Genomic DNA, 21,695 nt, shown 5'->3' on the forward strand with positions numbered 1-21,695 from the left:
GGCAGATAGAGCCCTGGGCAAAAGCAAAAATGATCCAATATTTGTAGAGAAACAGAAAGTATTAAAGCAAAATGTCTGTCAGTGGCTAAAATAAATAAACAACGATAAACTTCAATTAAGATGTTGACATAAAAAGATGACAATCACCATTAGTAATGAAGGAAATAATTAAGTCTCAGTAAGATAGTATTCATATTCTGTAGAACAATTACATTAAAGAGATAATATCAAGTGTTAAATAAATAAAAAACCCTAAATCACAGGATGTCTTACGTAATGTTGGTAGGAATGCAAAACAGTCCACCCAACATGAAAACCAACTTGGTATTTCATTTAAAAACTAGACACAGATTTATCAACATGCTCTATAAATTCCACTCTCTGGTATCAACTGAAAAGAAATGAAAACCGGTTCATACAAAGACATGTTTATCTAATCATTGCTTTAAATTTTACCCCTTCTTCAAAGACAATATTTATAATAAAGTTTACTTTGCAACTGGTTCATTTGTTACAATTTCTAACACTTTATAATTCTTCCCATGACATTTATTTTGAATTTCATATTTTATTGTTCATAGCAACATTACTTTTATCAATCAAAAGTGAAAGAAACTGAAATATCTACCAACTAAGAAATGGATTAATAAGTACGACATTTTATGATAAAAGGAATGAAATATTGATAATTATCATAGCACAGACAAACCCTGGAAGGGTTTGCTAAGTGAAAGAAAAAAGCCTATGAAAGAAAAAAACCTGTATTGTATGACTTCATTTATTTGATATATCTAGAAATGTAGACAGACAAGAATTCAAGAAAATGGTTACTTGGGAGTTAGAGCTGGGAATAGCCATGAATGCCAATAAGAAAAACTGTACGTTGGTGGACATTTTCTAAAATTAGAACATACAGAGTAATAATGTGCTTAAAATGAGTGAATTTTATGCTTGTAAATTATTTGTCAATTAAAACACAAAATTTTGAATGTAAAAGTAAATTGTCTAATCTATGTCAAGAATGACATCATTTGTATAAAATCTGAAATATTAAGCAGCAGCACATATTGTGGACATAAACATAAAAAGAGTCACAAAATTTTACATCAAAAGAGTTTATAGCAACTTTGGCATAGTATTTATCTTTAGAGACATAGAAAGGGTAAAAGAATAGGAAATAATTTTTGCTGTATCTATATTTATTTCTTAGGAGAAAACCAAACAAACAAACAGCCAAATATTAACTTCAAGTGTCCAATGCAATGATGCTTGTTTTAGTATTTTCTGTTTAATTGAAAAGATAATCAGATAAGTTCACCTTTGCTCAAATCTGTGTCTTTGTGGACTTCTATCATATTGGCTGGCGTACACGGAAGCATTTCAGGAGAAAGAATCTCAGAGTGCAATGTTAATTCAGCAGAGAACTCTTGGGATCCATTGCTGTAGTCCACAGATCCTGATAATGTTCTGCTTAATTAAAACATAACTTTTATAATAAAGTATATAACAACGCAATAAAATTAGCTCTGAGATCTATAGCAAATAACACTTACACAGAGAAATCATTCTGTTTGAGAATTTCTTGAAGTCTCTTCTGAAATAGTTTTTCACTTTCTGTTGCTGGCACAAATCTGCAATCTTTAAATTTGAAAAGTGCATTAGATAGCAATGAATGAAATACTTTTCCTTTCTTCTGAAAGGAGCTTTGAAAAAAAAAATCACAGCAATTTCTTATCTTTCTTCTAACTCATATCCCACCACCTAAAAGTTGTCCTGTTACAGAATTATACAAAAGAGAAATGGATGTTATTAACAATAAAATTAAGAACTTATCATCATATGAAGTTTTATAGTTGTAGCTTAAAACAAAACAGAAAAAAATTGTTCTCTACCCACAATCATACCATATACTTCAAAATTAGAAATTTTCTCCTTTGTAAAATATATTTCAATTTTAAAGGGCATAAAAAGGCATTACATTTTTGGCACTCTAGATATAACAGTGAAATTTAAAATTTTTAATTGACTCCAGTAGAGACTTACTACAATATTTGTTTTCTGAGTTGTCCTTTACACTTTTATCTTTAAATTTTGTTGTATTCTGTGGCATGAGAACTTTCAACTTCTTTCAGAATATAGCAATATTTAATAATAAGTGAATATTTTTCTTAAAGTTGTACATGCTGATCAAGGTAAGGGTTTAAATGACAGTTTCAGAAAACAGTGAGGACAGTATTTCATGGCTGATACTTTCAAAGTAGAACAAATCAACGTGGTTTCTAAGCTGAGACCCATGGTTTTCAGTGTCTTATTTGGAAATAAAGAAGAGAAGAATATACTAGAGGATGAACACAGAACAACAAAATGTAGCAAGAAGGTAAGGTACACAAAAACCAAGAACACACAAAGAGATAACAATAAAATGACATTTGGAGATAGTTATAAAGATTTATTGGTTGTACAGCAATGACAGTAAAAAGTACACAGAAAAACTAAAGGTAATTTAAGAAATAAAATCTAGTGCTAAGGGAACATTCAATGACTATATTTTTCTACTAAGAATATTTCCTTAAGTAATTAAAGCATTATCAGACTTATACCTTGTGATTCAGGCTGGCTAATTTGAGAACTTTCATTTCTGTTTCTTCGCCGTTGCTTTTCATCTTCCCATATGGCCTGGAGCCCAGGATTTCCACCAATTTGAGCTGCAATCACAATATTACAAGAGTCAAAGTGAAAAACTCTTTCTATAAACCACCGAAGCTTTAATAAATACCTTTTTGGGGCGGGGATACACACGGATACTATGTCTCCTTGACTGGCCTGGAACTCATGATTTAACTCAGGCCTGTCTGGGACTCATAGAGATTTGCCTATGTCTCCTCAGTGCCAGGATTAAAGGCATACACTACCATGCACAACAATATTATCTTTTAAGAAAAACATTTACTGTATATGGTATAAAGGACAGATTATCCCAACTCAAAATTTATCATGTTGCTTTCTTTCTAGCTTTTTGTCCTATAATGATTGGAAAAAAAATACTAAATAAATAAAATTCAAAGATCTGGTGAGAGATCCTAAAACTTCTCTCCATGGCATACAGCCTGCATATAAAACAATTTAAAGGCAGAGTATATGAAATTATTTTACAATGGCTAATGTTATTTATTTAGTATCACTTAGTTTCATATCTAGGTAAATAAAGTCAAGCAGATGGAAATATACAAGAGCAAAATGACTACCCACTATGAATAAAAATAAAATGCTTTCTGAAGAGTCATGTGTTGAACACTTGGCCCCAGGCTGGCGGCTACACTTTAGAAGTGACTGGGTTACGAGGACAGTAAGTTAATCAAAGGAATGATCCATTCAATTTAGAGTTGAATGGACTATTATTAGGAGTGGGCACAGTTGGAAGAAGTAGGTCATGAGGAGTGTAAGTGCTGTTGCATTTATCTTAGCTTGGTCCCTTTCTGTCTGAGTCCTAGCTTACATGAGGTGAATAACTTTGCTCATCATGACCTCCTGCTTTAGGCTTGGAAATGATGGCACCCAATGACCATGGACAGAAATCTCTGAAACTGAGACACCTAAAGAAGTCTTTCTTTAAGATGGTTTCCCCAGGTATTTTGTCAATGCAACAGAAAGCTGGCCAACATACCCTCCCATCGGAAACAAAGAGCACACTTAAAAGATCTTGTTTTCTCCTTCTATGATATTGTACTTCTCCAGTAATGCTTCTACGTACTTTTGTCATTATGGTTTACAAATAAAAATACTAGGAAAAGTGTGCGTACCCTCAATGTCCAGCCTATTTAAGATGTCAGCAGCTACAGCATCCACTTCTAATTCACATGTACTCAGAGGTTCAACACCTTCCAGTAATAAAGAGCTGTAAAGAAATGATATCAATAAATACAGTAACTGTACTAGCACAAACTCCCCAAATTGTTGTTGTTGTTGCTGGGGATCTGAGATTTCTTATGCAGGAATTTGTGTTTTAGTAGTAATGAGAAAACCTGAGTATATTAAATGAATTCATAATTATTCATGATACTATGTATATGTAATAAATTAATAACAGGATAAGAAAAACTGTAAGGACAGTTTACTAATAACATTTAAAATACAGTCTATATATTCTGAATCATATTTTATACATAAGGGATATTAATATTCAGTATGCTGTTCTAGCTAAAGAAAACAGCTAAGACAACAGAGGGACAACATAAGGATTCATGAAAAAATCAGAAATATATAAAGTAAGTTGCGTAGAAGGCATTTTCCTCCTGCCTGATTTTCAGATAAGGGAAAGTAAGCACACCAAGAAGTGGGTCAATTCACTACTCTTCTTGTCCTCATCTATTCCTGACCTGGAGATGCTTTAAAACTTTTCACAACTACTGAAGTGATAACCACATGAATGTTCAACAGTGAGTTATTGCTAGCAAAGTGACAACAGTTTAATTTTCTAAGAACTACAGCAAGTTTTCACTAATGCCTTTGACTTGAAAACATGGGTTAGTTGGAGGTTTTTTCACCTTCAGACCCACTAAAAAGAAAATTAGGAGGACATCATGTAACTGTCCATTGCTCTCAGAATGCACAGAAATCTGGTACAGGTCCTAGTTTGCTTGTTCCAAATGCAAGATCTCATGCCAGAACAGATACTAAATGAAGAATGAAAGATCAATAACTTTACCTGAAAGTAGGAGATGCAGATTTTATTAACATTATATTTGATGTTATTTTAAATGTTTTTTTCCTTTTTAAAGATTTACTTATTTTGTATACAGTGTTCCATCTGCACATATGCCTGCAGGTCAGATGAGGGCACTAGATCTCATTACAGATGTTGTGAGCCATCATGTGGTGGGTGGGAATTAAACTCAGGACCTCTAAAAGAGCAGCCAGTGCTCTAAACCACTGAGCTATCTCTCTAGCCCCTATTTTAAATGTTTTAAGAAAAACATTAGGAAACTTTCGTGTTCTATTGTCTTTTCCTAAGGTGAGACATAAGACATAATTAATTAGTCATGTCTGTTGGTATAGCTCAATGGCAGAAAGCCTGCCTGGGATGCCTGAGGTCTGGCTCTGATCATTAACAGTACCCTCAAACTACAAAACAGAAATCTGTTAAAACATATGTGTGTATGCACGCACATGCGCAAACACACACACACACACACACACACACACACACCTTTGCACTATTCCTACAGAAAGGCATAGTAAAGTCTTTTCACAAACATTCCTTTACCTTTCAGAAAAAAAAAACAATTTGCAAAGTAAAATGGCCTCTCTATTCATTGTTTTCTTAATATAGAGTAAAAAATCAAAGTCAATGAATACTAGCGGCCCACCCCATTCTTCACACTCATAAATACACAAATCTGCTACCAAGAAAAGAAAAAATAAATCAGTGAGCTGGGAAATAGCTCAGTCAGTAAACTTTTTGTCATACAAACATGAAAAGGACGGTCAGTTCTCCAATATCCATGTAAAAAACTGGGTCTAACACCCTTCTCTGTAATTCTATCCCTGAGAAAGGAGAGAGCAAGTTCCCTAGGAATGCTATTCTACCCAATTGTTCCAGGTTCAGTGAAAAACTTTGAAGAAATAAGGTGGAAAGCAACTACAGAAGATACCTGACCATGACCTCTGGACTCCATACATATATATAAACACACACACACACACACACACACATAAAAAAACAAAAACAAAAAAACCAAAACAGCAAAAAACAATTCCAATTCTGTAGGGTGCTTGCAGGCAGGTCTAAAGAGCTAAATTTGACCCGAAGATCTCACATGGTAGAACTAAGAACCAACTTGAGATTTGTCTTATGACCCCTACAGTTGTGCAATAACACATATATATATACATGCATGTCCATGCGTGTACACACACACCATTAAATAAATTAATAAATATAGTTCAAAATAATAAACATAAATTTAAAAGAATAAAATAAGGCTACTAAGATAACTCACTGGGTAAAAAAACACTTGCTAACAAACCTGATGACCTAAGTTCTAGACCCAGGACTTATATGGTAGAAAGAGAAAACTGACTCCCACAAATTGTCCTCTGATCTCTGTGCATGTGTTCATATACATAATAGATTAAAAAAATGAAAGTTTAAAACCTTCTGAAAACTGAGTGACAAACATGTAGTTAAAAAGAGGAAAACTATAACCATGTTGCCAGTAACACAGTGACCAATAAGAGGCTCAAGAAAGCTTGAGCAATGTAATGTAGGACAAAAAAAGAAATCCCTTAATTTTATACAGAAAAGCTACCGACTAATAACTTAGAAAGGTAGTAATTACATGTCTGCTTTATGGTAGGAAAATCTAAGCATTTGGAATTAGATATAACTTTAACAATAAGTATAATCAGCAAAATAGTAAAAGAAACAAGTTGTATTTTGTCATGTCTTTATTTCCATAACTCCTCAATATTTAGAATCTAAAGGGTTATTTAATTTAAAAATGTATCACTTCAGTTTTAAATTGCCATTTTAAACTTACAAGACCTCAATTTAGACTGCATGATGAAGACTACTACTGGAAAGAAATGTAGCAACTTACATCAGATTCCTTTTATTAATTAGGTAATAACTATGTATGTTTCCATGATCTGTTTTTTATTTATTTTATTTTTAAAGTCACAGTGAATTTTACATTGTGTGTTTTATATTGTGCAGGTGTGTGTCATCACATGGAGAGGTCAGACAACAACCTGTACGAATCTGTTCTCTCCTACCATGTAGGTTCAGGGATCAAACTCAGATCATCAGATTTGGAAGCCATTTTGCTGCTCCCACCAACGTGAGGTATTCTTTAACCTGCGAACCCATGTTATATACCAATACTGAGACTTGCTTTTACAATAAATGTTTAAAAGACCCAATGTAGAAAAAGGTTAACTTTTAATTATAACAATCAACAGTAACTGATCACAGTCAGAATACACATAAACTTTCCCTTCTTTGACATCATTGGCTAACCTTGGTATTTCATCTTCTTCCCACCTAAACAAAGTACCCGCAGCAGAATTTCCTGATAACTGCTCCTTGAATGATCCAGTTGCATGTGATGTATCCCCTAGAAAAAGGCAAATTTAAATAAATCGTACTTTTAAACTTTTTATTTTATCCAATAAATTCATCTACCTATTTAGTTATTATTGGAGACAGAATCTCATTACATAGTTGTGGTTGACCCAGAATTCATTTTGTAGATGAGGACAGCCTCAAATTTACAGGCCTGGCAGACTCTGCATATATCAGGGAAGTTATAATTTGTACAAAAATGTCCTCTTTGTAAAATAATTTACAAATCATGCAGAGTACCGAAAAATTGTATCTTAAAGATTCACTGATACACAGGATTACATATGCACAGCTGAATGCAGTAATTCCAAACTAAGAGTAGGAAAAAGTGTTTACAATAAATTAGAATAACAAACAGTTAAAAAATGTCACAGTATAATAAACGTATATATCTAAATGTTCAGGTAAATATAATTAACATCTCATTAAAAATAAAGAAATGTACTTTTAGAGTTCAAATTGCTAAATCAAAGAGATCTGAGAAAACACCAAAAAAATCAACAAAATGACAAGAATTAATATACATCTTTCAATAGCAAGTCTGACTATTAAAGGTCTTAATTCCCCAGTAAAAAGACACAGACTAACAGACTGGATTAGAAAACAGGATCTATATTTTGCTGCTTCAAAGAAACACACTTCACCAATAAAGATAGATACCACCTTCTGTGGTGATATTTTTATCTGTGCTATAATAAAGCTTGCCTGAGAATCAGAGTGTGGAGCAAGCCACTAGTTAGCCATAGAGGCCAGGCAGACACACACACCTTACAGCACTCTGTTAGTTCAAGGCCATTTTGGGCTACACTAAATTGATCCAGTCTCAAAGAGAAACAGAGCCAGGCAGTGATGACTCACATCTTTATTCCCAGTATTTGGGAATCACATGCCTTTAATCCCAATACAATGAAAGTGAAGATGGGAATGGATATGGCTGGGGGAGAGAGGAATATAAGGCATGAGGAGACAGGAGCGCATTCAGTCTGAGGACTCATAGAGACAGGATCACCCTTTTGGTCTGAGGATTCAGTAGAGATAAGAACTAATGGCTGGCTGCTCTGCTTCTCTATATTTCAGATTTCATTCCCTAAAATCCGACTCTGGGTTTTTATTATTAAGATCAATTAGAAATCATGCTACAACCTTAGGAGGAAAATGGTGGGAAAAAATATTGTAAACAAATGGAACTAAGACAGGAGTAAATATTTTAGTATCTGATAAAATGAGACTTCAAATCAAAATTAGTTGGAATATATAAGAAGGGACACTTCATACTCATTAAAGGAAAAAAACCACCAGTGGAATATTATACTCCTAAACACAGGGACACTTAATGTCATAAAGAAAACATTGGTAAAAATCAATAGCCTCAACACAATGATAGTGGGTGATTTTTAACACCCTCCTCTCACCAACAGACAGGTCACCTGGAAATAAAATAAGCAGAGAACCCTGAAGTTAATGATATAGAAAACCAAATGATCTAAAAGATATCTATAAGGTTTTCCACCCAATCACTAAAGAATACACATTATTAGCAGAACACAAAACAAATTTCAATAAATATCTGATCTACATTTTATCTGGCCACAACAGAATTAAGGTGGATTACCAACAACAATAGAAACAACAGAAAACACACAAATGGATAACAGCAGACTATTGAATATCAACTGGGTGAAGGATAAAACTAAGTAGGAAATTTTAAAATTCCTACAAATGAATGAAAATGAAAACACAACATTTCAAAATCTATGAGACACAGTGAAGGAAAGTTTACAGTACTAAGTGCCTACATCAAAAATTTGAGAGATGTTTTTAATTAATTAATTAATTTTATATCCTGGCTACAGCTTCCCCCCTTCCTCTCCTCCCAGTCCCTCTCCCCATGTCACCCTGTTTCTACCCCTAAGCCCAATCTACTTTCTCCATTTCTTGTTTAGGAAAGGGCAGATCTCCCAGGAGTATCAACAAAACATGGCATATCAAGTTGCAGTAAAACTAAGCACTTCCCCATGTATTAGGATGAGGCTAGGCAGCCCAGTACGGGAGTAGGGTCCCAAAAGCCAGTAAAAGAGTCAGAGACAGACCCTGTTCCCACTGTTAGGAGTCCCACAAGAAGATCAAGCTACATATCTGTAACACATATGCAGAGTGTCTAGCTAGGTCCCATGCAGGTTCCCTGGTTGTCAGTTCAGTCAATTTGAGAGATCTTTAATTAATAAATTAATGATGCACCTAAAGGCCTTGGAAAAACTAAAACAAAAAACATCTCCCAAGAGTAGCCAGGCAGAAATAATCAAATAAGGGTTGAAATTAATGAAATTAATAAAAAATATAAAGATAATAAAATGAAGTTAATTCTTTAAAAAGATTAACAAGATTTTGGTGGAACAAACCTCTTATACACTATAAAGATTTGTCACTTGAATTGATTTAATAAAATGTTGACTGGCCAGTAGCCACATAGGAAGTATAGGCTGGGCAAACAAACTAAGGATGATGGAAAGAAGGGTGGATTCAGGGGTGCAGGCCAGGTGCAGAGAGAGCAAGATGGACACGCCATACTGAGCAAGGGCACCACCATGGGGCAGAACATAAATAATGAATATGGATTAACTTAAAATGCAAGCCTGATAATAATAAGCCTGAGCATTGATCAAGCATTTATAAGTAATACTAAGCTTCTGTGTGGAAATTTGGGAAGTGGCTGCTGGGTATTTGGCACCAAGTGACTCTGAGATAGAAAACTTCCACCTACAATTGATAAACCTTATTTAAATTAATCAAAGAGAGATGATTAAAACCAATAAAACTGAGGCTGTAAATAAAGACATTACAATAGACACTCAAGAAATTCAGAGAATCATAAAGACTTGAGAATTACTTTATAATCTATGTTCTAGTAAACTGGAAAATCTAAAAGAAATAGATGAATTTCTAGATATAGATGGCCAAAGCTAAATCAAGATTAACTAAACAATTTATATAGACCTATGAAATATAACTGAGATAAAAGTAGTAGTTAAAAATCTCCCAACTAAAAATAACCCCAGGGACAGATGGATTCAGCAGAGAATTCTATCACACCTTCAAAGACAAACACTAATATGCTTCAAATTATTTCACACAAAAAAATGAAGGAACATTCTCAAATACTTTTCAAAAAGCTGAGATCAACCTGATAGCAAAACTATACAAAAGCCCATTAAAAAAGAAAATTATATGCCAGTATCTCTGATTGACAAGGCCACAAAAGTTCTCAATAAAACACCAGCAAACCAAATTAAAAAACACATCCAAAATACTGTCCACCATGATCAAGCTGGTTTCATCCCAGAGATACAGGATGGTTCAACATACTAATGTATCAGTAAGCTGAATCCGCCACATAAATATATGACAGGACAGAAGCCATACGATCATCTCATTAGATGCAGAAAAGCTGCTGATGAAATCCAACATCCCTTCATGATAAAAGTCCTAGAAATCAAAGAAGGCGGGAGAAATATCTCAACATAATAAAGCAAGCCCAAAGCCAACAACTTGCTAAATGAAGAAAAACGCAAAAGAATTTCAAATAAAATCAGGAAGAGACAAAAATGTCCACCATCTCCATTCCTATTCAAGTTTTTGTTACAGCAGTAGACAGGTCAAGGAGATAAAGGGGATACAAATAGGCAAAGAAGAAGTCAAAGTACCCTTACTTTCAGATGCTGTGATTCTATGCATATAAGACTCAAGAAACTACAACAAAAACCTCACACAACTGATATGCAGTCAGCAAAGTAACAGAATATAAAAATGAACACACAAAAATCAGTTGTCCTCCTATATAGAAACAACAAACACGCTAATTAAGAAATCGGGTAAATAATTCCATTCAAAATAGCCTAAAATACATACATACATTTTGTGTGTGTGTGTGTGTGTGTGTGTGTGTGTGTGTGTATCTTGAGGCTTGAGAGATATCTCGATGGTTAAGAGCACTTGATGTTCTTACAATAAACCTGAGTAAAGCAAAGAGTGATGTGGCTTAGTGGTAGAATGCTGGTCTAGGATGCACAGACTTCTGGATTCAATTTTCAGACACACATACATATATGAGAGCAGGGGGAGAGGAGGAAGGAATAGCACACGCATGCACATGCACAAATGCACACACACACAGTATAAGCCAATAAACTATATGTGCCAATCCTGACATACAGACATCCAACAATTCTAAAAGTAATTTTTGAAATGAAAATGCTTTCTCCACTGTCAAAGTTAAAGTGGCTATATGCAAGCTATTTCTCTACCGAAGTACCATAGTATCACTTTCAGAGTTAAGGTGGCTATATGTAAGCTATTTCTCTACCGAAGTACCACAGTATCACTGTCAAAGTTAAGAAGACTATATGTGAGCTGTTTCAAATGTGGACTTTCTCCTGGGCTTCATGGTGCCATCCTTTTACAAAGAAGCTAATAGGCAGTCAAGCCTATCTCAACCTTCTTTATATGACTTTTTTCTTAGTAATTCTTGGGACCTAAGGAGAACTATTGACTCAAAAAATCTGACTGCATATGAGAGATTTTATATTATTCTAAGTCAATGAGAAGATGAAAAGAGTATAATATCATTAAAACTTGAGGTTATTATTAGCTAGTATAATAATTTATAAATAAATTATCTTGGTCTTTGAAGGGGAGTAATAAAGTAGGTTCAAGGCATCATTAATCTCTATGCATTTAAATAACTGTAGTATGTAGTATATGTTGTCACTATAAAGTATTTTCTTTCTAAAAGGAGTTTTGTTGCATCTACATTGCTTCACATAAGGATATTAACAGTTGGAGAGCCTAAAATAATTTTTAAAACTATTAGTGAATATAACATTGTATAGTAGAACTCTGCACATAGCATCCTTACTTGATAAAGATTACAAATGATTAAATTTTCAGTAGCCACCAATGATGACACCAACTGAGTTCTTTGCTGATTTGGGGTGTGTTTAGAAGGTTTGACTAACAAAGACTAATTCTAATATATTCTAGTACATTGTGTACTGAACATATACTTGAATATTAAGAAAGTATGCTCTAGGGAGAATTTGAACTTTCTTAAACTAGATCTAACTGGATTGAATGTCTTAAGAGTGTTCAAGTTCTTCACCTGTGTTCAACTTAAGGGTAAATCTACTGGTGGTTCTACCTTATTCTGGAATTTCCACCTGCCAGGTAGACCTGAACTTGGGTTTCTCTTACAACAGTATGGTTGACTCAAAGAAGATTCTGAATTTCCCGGGTTAACAAAGTGAAAGTCATCCTTACTACATTACTACCTCTTTTGGTCTGCACTTTTTATTATTTGCATATTCTTTAGTGTATTTACTATTGTCTGAAATGTTGCCCAACATTTAAATGATTTTTTTAAAGAGGCTGTTTCAAACTATAGCCCATTAAGGTTGGGGAATAGTATAAGAAATTAAACCGAAGGAGGAGAATGGTTGGTAAACTTAGAGACAAAATGCTGACCCCTGGGTGAAGAACTATGGGAATAAATGAAGAAAATATGGCCATCAGGAAGAACATTTTGGCCAAAAGAAAAATGTCCATTTCATTTTGTTCTAAAAGCAATAGGAAGGAAGAAGAGATAACATAATAGATAACGTGTTTGCCTGCACAAGGGTGTGTGCATCAATGTGCATACAAATGCATGCATCCTCCCTCCTTCCTTCTCTCTCTTTCCCTCTCCCTCTCTTGTAAGCTAGACCACTGAACCCAAAAATTCTACTCCAAGGTATATGTTCAAAAGAAAAAAAAATGTGTACAGGAGTGTCAAAATAGCATTGTTAAAAAGAATCAGAAAAGGAAAGATTTCCAAATGACCATCAACTGATGAAAACAAAAAATGCAGGTTATAAACACAACAGATTATTATTATGTCACTATTAGGAATGGAGGACTAATACAAGACACATGGGCTAACCTTAGAATATTATAGTAAGTATAAAAATTATGTTTCCATATATTGTACAAATCTACTAATACTAAATATACAAGCTAGATATACAGAAACAGAAAGTTCATTATTGATTACTTAGCAATCGTATGCCTGGGAAGCTTGCAGATTAGAGAGAATCCTAAAGTATAAAAAGGTGTCCTTCACGGTGACTAAAATATTTAAATCTATGTCAATGCCTCATAGCTCCAAATAGGTGAAAAACCTTCAAGCTGTCTCTTTGGAGTAGGTGAATTATATAGCATGTGAATATTTCAGTAAGCTATTGTCTTTTGTAGTACTTTAAAGATTTATTTATTTTTATGTATATGGGTATTTTGCCTGCAAGTATTTCTATTTGCCACTCGTGTGCTTGGTACCTGAAAATAACATTGAATCCCTTGGACTAGAATTAAACATAGTTTTGAATCATCACGTAGATGCTGGGAATCAAACTGGGATTCTCTGGGAGAGCAGTCTATTGCTCTTACTTACTGAACCATCCATCCAGCTTCAGAAAACGTCCTCTCAAAAGCTTCTCCTGGTAGTCTCAAACCCCATTCTGAGCATTTATCTTTCCTCATTAGCCACTCAGCATTAACTTCTCAATGTATAATATTTTGTAAGTCATTGATTACAAAGCACCTGTTTCAAAGCCTTAATCTGAACTTGAAAATTAACCTTACCTTTCCTTCTTGCTTTTCGAAACTTGACAGCAGCCAGATTTATTAAATTCATCCCATAAAGATTGTAGTCAATGAAGAGCTGTAGGAGGTAGGGAATATGCGCTTCATGAGGCTGATAAAATTTATTCATTATGGCTCCACTTTGCAAAAGTTCACATATCCTAAATTAGAAAAATAGAGTTATAGGATTATATTCTTTAAAATATCAAATGAAGCAATGACGGTGTGTGTATATATATATATATATATATATATATATATATATATATATATATATATACAGAAAACAAAAAAATACACAAAATTTTCATTTCAATATTTCCAGAAATTTGTACTTAATTTGAAGTTAAAAGTTTAAATCAAAGTTTTAAAGAAAAGAAAGTGAAATTTTCTCAATTAAAAAAAATCATGTATTAAAAGGAGAAAAGAATTTTAAATCAAATCACCAAGATGAGTTGGTTGTGTCAGCCTTTCCAAAAGTAACTAAAAGTCAGCAAGTTCTTTTTTTTCCCATTTTTTTTTTTTTAAAGAAAAATTTTAGCACGCACAACAAGTAACTTACAACTACCTGTAACTCCCTCTCCTGTCCTCCTCAGGTAGCCTATGATCACAGTGCACACAGAGGCAGGCAAACTCTCTCTCTCTCTCTCTCTCTCTCTCTCTCTCTCTCACACACACACACACACACACACACACTAAATAAATTTGAAGGGTTATAACACTGTGATAACTTATTTTTAAAAAGTAAAAATGACTGATGTTTACTTTCTTACCACTGGGTATGTGAAAGATAATAAGAATCCCAAGAAGTGTTCTTTTGTACTCCATCATGACAAGAAAAGTGAACAGAGGAGAACTGATACAAAAGTCCTTTCTTGGCAGAATTCTGTACAATTATTTTAGTACATAATAGAAGCTATTTTGTATAAGGTCAAGGGTGTGCTGTACAAAAACTAGTTTTTACTTGTATATAGAAGAAAATTACTATTGAGATTAGGGCATTCTTTCTATCTATCTATCCACCAATCATCTATCTAAAATTTGGTAAGATGCTCAATCAGTTTAATTCAAAGCAAACCTCAAGTCTTTGGTTCTTGCATCTCTTACAGTTCCTTAACTCACTGTAGATAAAGAATCATTCAGCTTATCTCTTACCAAATGACTTAACTTTTGGAACTCAGTAATAATTAACTGAGAAGCTCTCCTGAATAAGAACATTAAGTACTCCTCCAAAAGGCCATTTATATTTTGTTGTTATGTACACTTAAAAACCTTCTGAATTTACAATGAATATGTATGTTTGTTTCATTCCTGCTTTCAATAACATGGGTTCTAGAATAACTGGGAAAATAAATTAGATGCAGTAGACTAATTAAAGGCAAAACAAAAACAAAAAATTCAAACTATGAAGCAGCTAGTAAGGAACCAACAAGAAGCCTGCTCACTGAAGTCTTTCACAAGTCTTAAATTACTTTGAAATCTAAGGGCTATCTCCTTTTCAGTTTTGAACATATGAACTGGTCAACAAGGCACTGACATTACATCACACAGTTGTCATCTCTCCTTACAAAATTCAACATACACACTACATCCGAAACTGAAAGAAGTAGACAGGGGCCATAAAAAGGACCTACCTTTGAAATATCCTTCATGCAACCTAAGCAATGGAACTCTTTCTACTCATATGTGTGGACATTTTACGTTCTTAACTGTAATGGTCTTAAAATTACACAGCCTTTCTTCTTTTTCTTATTCTCACTAAAACATTTAAGTCATAGTCCATTGATATTTTGGTCTCATTTATCTCTGTACCTTTTCACCATTGCAGGGTTGTAAAGATAGATCTTCATAAAGTGTCTTTCCTTCTCATGATATCCATAAAAAGGCCTGAAATAAAAGAAAAACACTTAAAATTATTTCTGCAATTCAGAAATGGAACTTATTGTCTTAATTAGGTTCAATTGGCCTAATTCAATCTCTAATAGTTATTTAATATTATGAAAACACATTTCAATGTACCCCAAAACCTTTCAACTAAACCGATTAGAGATTTTCATATAAAAAACACCAAAGCATTTTTGAAAAATAAGGGGAACACTCATCCATTGTTGGTGGGAATGCAAACTTGTGCAACCACTTTGGAAATCAGTGTGGCGCTTTCTCAGGAAACTGGGAGTCAACCTACCTCAGAATCCAGCAATTCCACTCTTGGGAATATACCCAAGAGATGCCCAATCATACTACAAAAGCATTTGTTCAACTATGTTCATAGCAGCACTATTTGTAATAGCCAGAACCTGGAAACAATCTAGGTGCCCCTCAATAGAAGAATGGATAAAGAAGGTGTGGCACATATACACTTTAGAGTTCTACTCAGTGGTAAAAAAACAATGACATCTTGAATTTTGCATGCAAATGGATAGAAATAGAAAACAACCTTTACTGAGTGAGATAACTCAGACCGAAAAAGAGGAATATGGTATGTACTCACTCATAAGTGGATTCTAGCCATAAACAAAGGACATTGAGCCTATAATTCGTGAACCTAGAGAAGCTAAGTAAGAAGGTGAATTCAAAGAAAAACATATATTTATCCACCTGGATATTGGAAGTAGACAAGATCACTGGGCAAAAGTTGGGAGCACGGGGGTGGGAGAGGTTGGGGGGAAGGGCAGATGGGGAGAGAGAAGGGGGAAGGGGAGGATTGGGGAGAGCTTGGGGGAATGGGATGGTTCAGATGGAGGAAGGGTCGATATGGGAATAGGAAAGAAGATATCTTAACTAAGGGAGTCATTTTAGGGTTGGCAAGAAACTTGGCTCTAGAGAGTTTCCCAGGTATCTAAGGGGATGTCCCCAGCTAGGTCCTTGGGCAACAGAGGAGAGGGTGCCTGAACTGGCCTTCTCCCATAGCCACACTGATGAATATCTTGCATATTACCATAGAACCTTCATCTGGCGATGGATGGAGATAGGGACAGAGACCCACATTGGACCACTGGACTGAGCTCCCAAGGCCCACATGAAGAGCAGAAGGAGGGAGAACATGAGCAAGGAAGTCAGGACTGCGAGGGGTGCATCCACCCACGGAGACAATGTGACTGATCTAATGGGAGCTTACCAAGGCCAGTTGGACTGGGACTGAACGAGCATGTGATCAACCCAGACTCTCTGAATGTGGCTGACAATGGGGGCAGACTGAGAAGCCAATGATAATGACACCGGGGTTTTGATTCTACTGCATGTACTGGCTTTTTGGGAGCCTAGTCTGTTTGGATGCACACCTTCCTAGACCTGGATGGAGGGGGGAGGGCCTTGGACTTCCCACAGGGCAGGGCACCCTGACTTCTCTTAGGACTGGCGAGAGAGGGGGAGGGGGAATGGGCGCAGTGGGAGGGAAATGGGGGTATGGGAGGAGGCAGAAATTTTTAATAATTTTTTTAAAAAAAATGCTTTGACAAAAATAGGGACAAAAAAGAAAAGCAAACCATTTCTACCTTACACTTAATCACCACAAATTTAGAAAAAGTTGCTCAGTGTGGTGGTTTGAATGAGAATGTCCAAACATATCACATTTGTAGCTGGGCGCAATCTAAGGGAACTACTTTCTGGCTGGCAGTGTAACCCCACAGCCACTGCAGCCTACAGAAGCTTGCAGATATTGCTAGTGTTGGTTGTAATTGAAAAAGCTGAATACATCCATACAAACTTGTCTCACCAGGACAAAATGATAGGAAGTCTCTTACTACTAAAGTCACTACACAAACTGGCACAGGGAACTAACTCAGCAGATGCAGAAATATTAGCATAAAGAAGCATGAAAAAGAAAAATGTAATATGGGCTTCCAAAAAAAACATAGTAATCATCTAGTAGAGTACAAAGGAAATGAATTAATTAGTTGGCAAAAACCTCTCAAGAGAATGAATTTTTCAAAAGACCTTGTACAATGTTAAGTAAAAGCAGACAAACTTAGGAAGATAACTCAAAGTATAACTGTGAAAATCATTAAGTAAAGAGACAGAAGAATTAATTACCAAAAATTAAATTATTGAAGAGATATAGACTAGAAACACTAAAAAAGAAATCTTGAAGGTAGAAAATAAAAGAATGAAGTTAAGTATCTAGTTTGCTGAGAATCTCAACAGTAGAACTGAGCATCTAGAAGAATTTCTGGGCCTGAGGATAGGTCTCAGTATCCTGAGATTTGCAATAATCTAGCCAGGTTTCAAAAAGTAAAAAGATGTTGACACTAACTGAATTTCATTAAGCAGGTCATATTAATTTTATGAGATTTCAGAACATAAGGGGAAAAGCATAAGAAAAAAAATCTGGCAAACAAAATAAGTGATCAAAAATGTTACAATTGGCCAGGCAATTGTTGAGGTTAAGGGCAAGAGGTTCAGGAATTCACAGTAGACCTAGCTACATGATACTGTTATTCACACGAAAGTTCAGAGGAATTCTAAAATATTTTATTTAAAAAGCATCTCTCTAAGGAATATTATAATCAATTTTCAAAACTCAAAGTTAAAAAAAAACTCGAAGTAAAATAGTTAAAACAAGGCAAGTGTTAAGTCACTGGGATAAAAGCAGAAGTTCCAGAAGAAACATTATACTACAGGGGAGAAAGAGATGTGATCTGAGTTCTTGGACTGGGTAGAAACCCTGTCAAATATGAGTATTGTACCCAGCAAGAGGTAGACTTGTATGATAAGTGTAAAGCCCTGTGTTCTATCCCTAGAACACAGGCAGACACACAATGGGAAAAGGTACTGCAAAAAAGAAAACAGAATGGAATTGAGCAGTCAGTGGAAAACTATGACAAATAAGGACTGTGAGTCTTCCTCAGTCTCTCCAACAAAACCAAAAATATTGCAGATGCTTAAAACAGAAAGTAAAAATACTGGGGCTGGGCAGATGGTTCAATGATTAAGAATATGTACTGATTTTGCAGAATTTGGTTTCAACTGCCTGAAACTCCAGCTCCAGGAGAATTCAATGCATCTGCAGGCACCCACACATGAGTACACGTGGGTACACACACACACACGATTTAAAAAAATAAATCTTCCAAAAATATGTTGCAGCAAAATGAAAACTACCATAGCCACCAAGGCTACTGTCAGACATGAGGGTGAATTTGTGTGTGTACTCGTGTATGTGTACATGTACGAGGACATCTGGTGTTCTGTTCTATCACATATATCCTTAAGACAGGCTCTCTTACTGTGGTGGTTTGAATAAGAATGGCCCCCATAGGTCCACATATTTGAATACTTAGCCATCATAGAGTGGCACTATAACAAAGGACTAAAAGGATTAGGAGGCGTGGCTTTGGTGGAGGAAGTATGTCACTGGGAGTGGTCTCTGAAGCTTCAAAAACCCATGCCAGGCCCAGCATCTCTCTCTCTCTCTCCCTCTCTCCCCCCGCCACCATCCTCTGACTAATGACCAGGGTGTAGCTCTCAGCTACTGCTCTAGTACCTGCCTTCATGCTGTCATGCTCCATGCCATGATGATAATGGATAAGCTGAAACTATAAGGAAGTCACCAATTAAATGTTTTCTCTTATACGAGTTGCCTTGGTCATGGTGTCTCTTCATAGCACTAGAATAGTAACTAAGATATTAACTGAACTTGCAACCAGGCCGACAGTCAGCAAGTCCCAGCAATCTCCGTCTTTGCCCCCCAAAACAATGGAGTTACAAGCATACATATAGACGTGCACACTGACATTTTTATGTGGGTGCTGGAGACCCAAACTCGGGTTCTCATGCTTGGACAGCAAACATTCTTACTTAGTTAACTATTTACCCAGCCTGAGAAATGCTTAACAAAAGCAAAAACTGAAGGACACCAGAGGGGACAATGCCTTCCACTTCAGAAGCCTTAGAGTAACAAAACCTTCAGTGACTGCCAAGCAGCCCCTCCTTTCAAGTTAGAGGGAAAGCCCAAGAAGCCCCCAAACAATATAGTCTATTGCCATTATTATTACTTGTGCACAGTGTCCTTTAACAGCACTTAGAAGACCTCCCTTACTCAGCTTTATTAATTTCACAAGTTTACTAGGGAGAGGAAAATTATATATCATATATATGCACTCATAATTGTATGCTTTATATATAAACGTGTATGCCAACACAGGACACATTTTAGTAGCTGATGTCTTTAGTATCTATACATAACAAATGAAGCCAGTGAAAACTGAACAGACCAGAAATTAAGAGCTTGAATGGGACTGGTAAAATGGTTCAGTGGTTAAGGGTGTCGCCAGCAAACCTGAAGACTGAAGTTTAAAACCTGGGACCCACATGCTGGAAGGGGTAACAAGTCCCATGAGTAGGCCTCTGACCACCCCTCCCAACTAAGTAACTAAATAACTATTTAGGGACTTAAGAATCCTATTTTATTATCTCAGGATATGAGACTGAACAAGAAAAAGATGCAGATCATACTAAGGAGAGAAATTTTCAATGAAGGCAAAAGAAGTGAGGTTTCCATATAATTTTAGAAGGACCTAAAATTCTAATGCCTCTGATAAACCATGAATCTTCAAAGATGAGTAATTAGGAGCTAGGGAGTTGATTCAGTGAGTAAAAGTGCTTGTCAATCAAAAGCACAAGAACCTAAGTTCAAACTCCAGTAACACCTGGCATGTAAAGCCAGGTGCATGACACAGGTGCCTGCAATCTCACCTTTCCTACACGGAGAAGGAAAGCAGAGGCCAGAGAATCCAGGGAAGCTCATGAGCCAGCACACGCAGCCTAGTATACAGCAGAAAAACACTACAGAGAAGCCTTATCTCAAATCAAGGCAGAAGATGAAGACAACACCTGAGATTATCCTCTGATTCCATCTATATGCCACAGTATACAGGTGCACACACCCACCAAACAGTGTGTATATACTCACAAAATAATAATGTTTTTAAAATTTAAAGACAATTTCTCATATTCTGGATCAGAGGTATCTCTATTATTATTGTTACCAAGTAATTTCTATTAAGATTTTAATTTTGCTAGTTTCCAACATCTAAAATGTGCTTCCATCTCATCCTTGTCTCTCACTTTAACCTTGCGATTATCACTCACAGTTCTTTCTCCCTGTCTATTTTCTACCATTTTGGGCTCTCTAATTTGATCACTTGCTTGTATGTATCTGGTCCTTCCTCATGTATCCCCTTGGCTAGCTATCCCTCAGCCTAGAAAGCTCTGCTCCTGGCTTTTGTATAGCTTCCTTTCCATCTTCATCAGATCTCAGCTTAACTCACCTCCCTCAGAACTGTAGTTCTGATCAACTCTGTCTTTCATTCTTTATTGTTAAAATTTATTAACTTTATGTCTATGTGAGTATACTATACATGTATGTGCCTAGTGTCCAATGAAGCCAGAACAAAGTGTCAGACTAAATGTCCTGAAAATAAAATTATAAATCTGTGAGCCACATGTTCTACATGCTAGGAACTGAACCCTGGTCCTTTGCAAGAAATGTTCTTAAAGACTGAGTCACCTCACCATCCCACATAACATTCACACTGGGCAGTGGTGGTGCACACATTTAATCCCAGCACTTGGGAGGCAGAGGCAGGTGGATCTATGTGAGTTTGAGGCAGCCTGGTCTACAGAGCAAGTTCCAGGACAGGCTTCAAAGCTACACAAAGAAACCCTGTCTTGAAAAACCAAAAATGGATGGATGGACAGACGAACAGATGGATAAACAGATAGAACTCACTCCCTTCTCCTATGTGCATGTCATGTATGCTCACATATGTGCACACATGTGTGTAGTATGCTCGTGTGCGTTTGCATGTAGAGGCCAGAGGTTGATGTGAAGTATGACACTATTATTTGTGTAGGAGGTCCTTCTTTCTATGCTTGTACTGTATTGGTTAATTAATAAAGAAAA

General features: G+C 35.7%; 1 protein-coding gene across 3 annotated transcripts in view; it reads right to left on the reverse strand.

The window, feature by feature from the left end:
• Nucleotides 1-21,695, reverse strand: part of Rev3l (REV3 like, DNA directed polymerase zeta catalytic subunit) — a 137,398-nt gene that overhangs the window by 67,003 nt on the left and 48,700 nt on the right. For 2 of the 3 annotated variants that reach the window (XM_085690508.2, XM_085690516.2), the window contains 7 exons: nt 15,605-15,679; nt 13,793-13,953; nt 7,019-7,115; nt 3,801-3,895; nt 2,601-2,705; nt 1,554-1,638; nt 1,319-1,470 (listed from right to left, as the gene is read on the reverse strand). In XM_085690508.2, coding sequence (XP_085546634.2) covers nt 1,319-1,470; nt 1,554-1,638; nt 2,601-2,705; nt 3,801-3,895; nt 7,019-7,115; nt 13,793-13,953; nt 15,605-15,679 — 770 coding nt within the window. The remainder of the gene's footprint in view (nt 1-1,318; nt 1,471-1,553; nt 1,639-2,600; nt 2,706-3,800; nt 3,896-7,018; nt 7,116-13,792; nt 13,954-15,604; nt 15,680-21,695) is intronic. The other variant, XM_085690513.2, reaches the window with a different exon arrangement.

Source organism: Myodes glareolus, chromosome 1 (genome assembly GCF_982192425.1).
Source record: "Myodes glareolus chromosome 1, mMyoGla1.1, whole genome shotgun sequence".
Lineage (NCBI taxonomy): Eukaryota > Metazoa > Chordata > Mammalia > Rodentia > Cricetidae > Myodes > Myodes glareolus.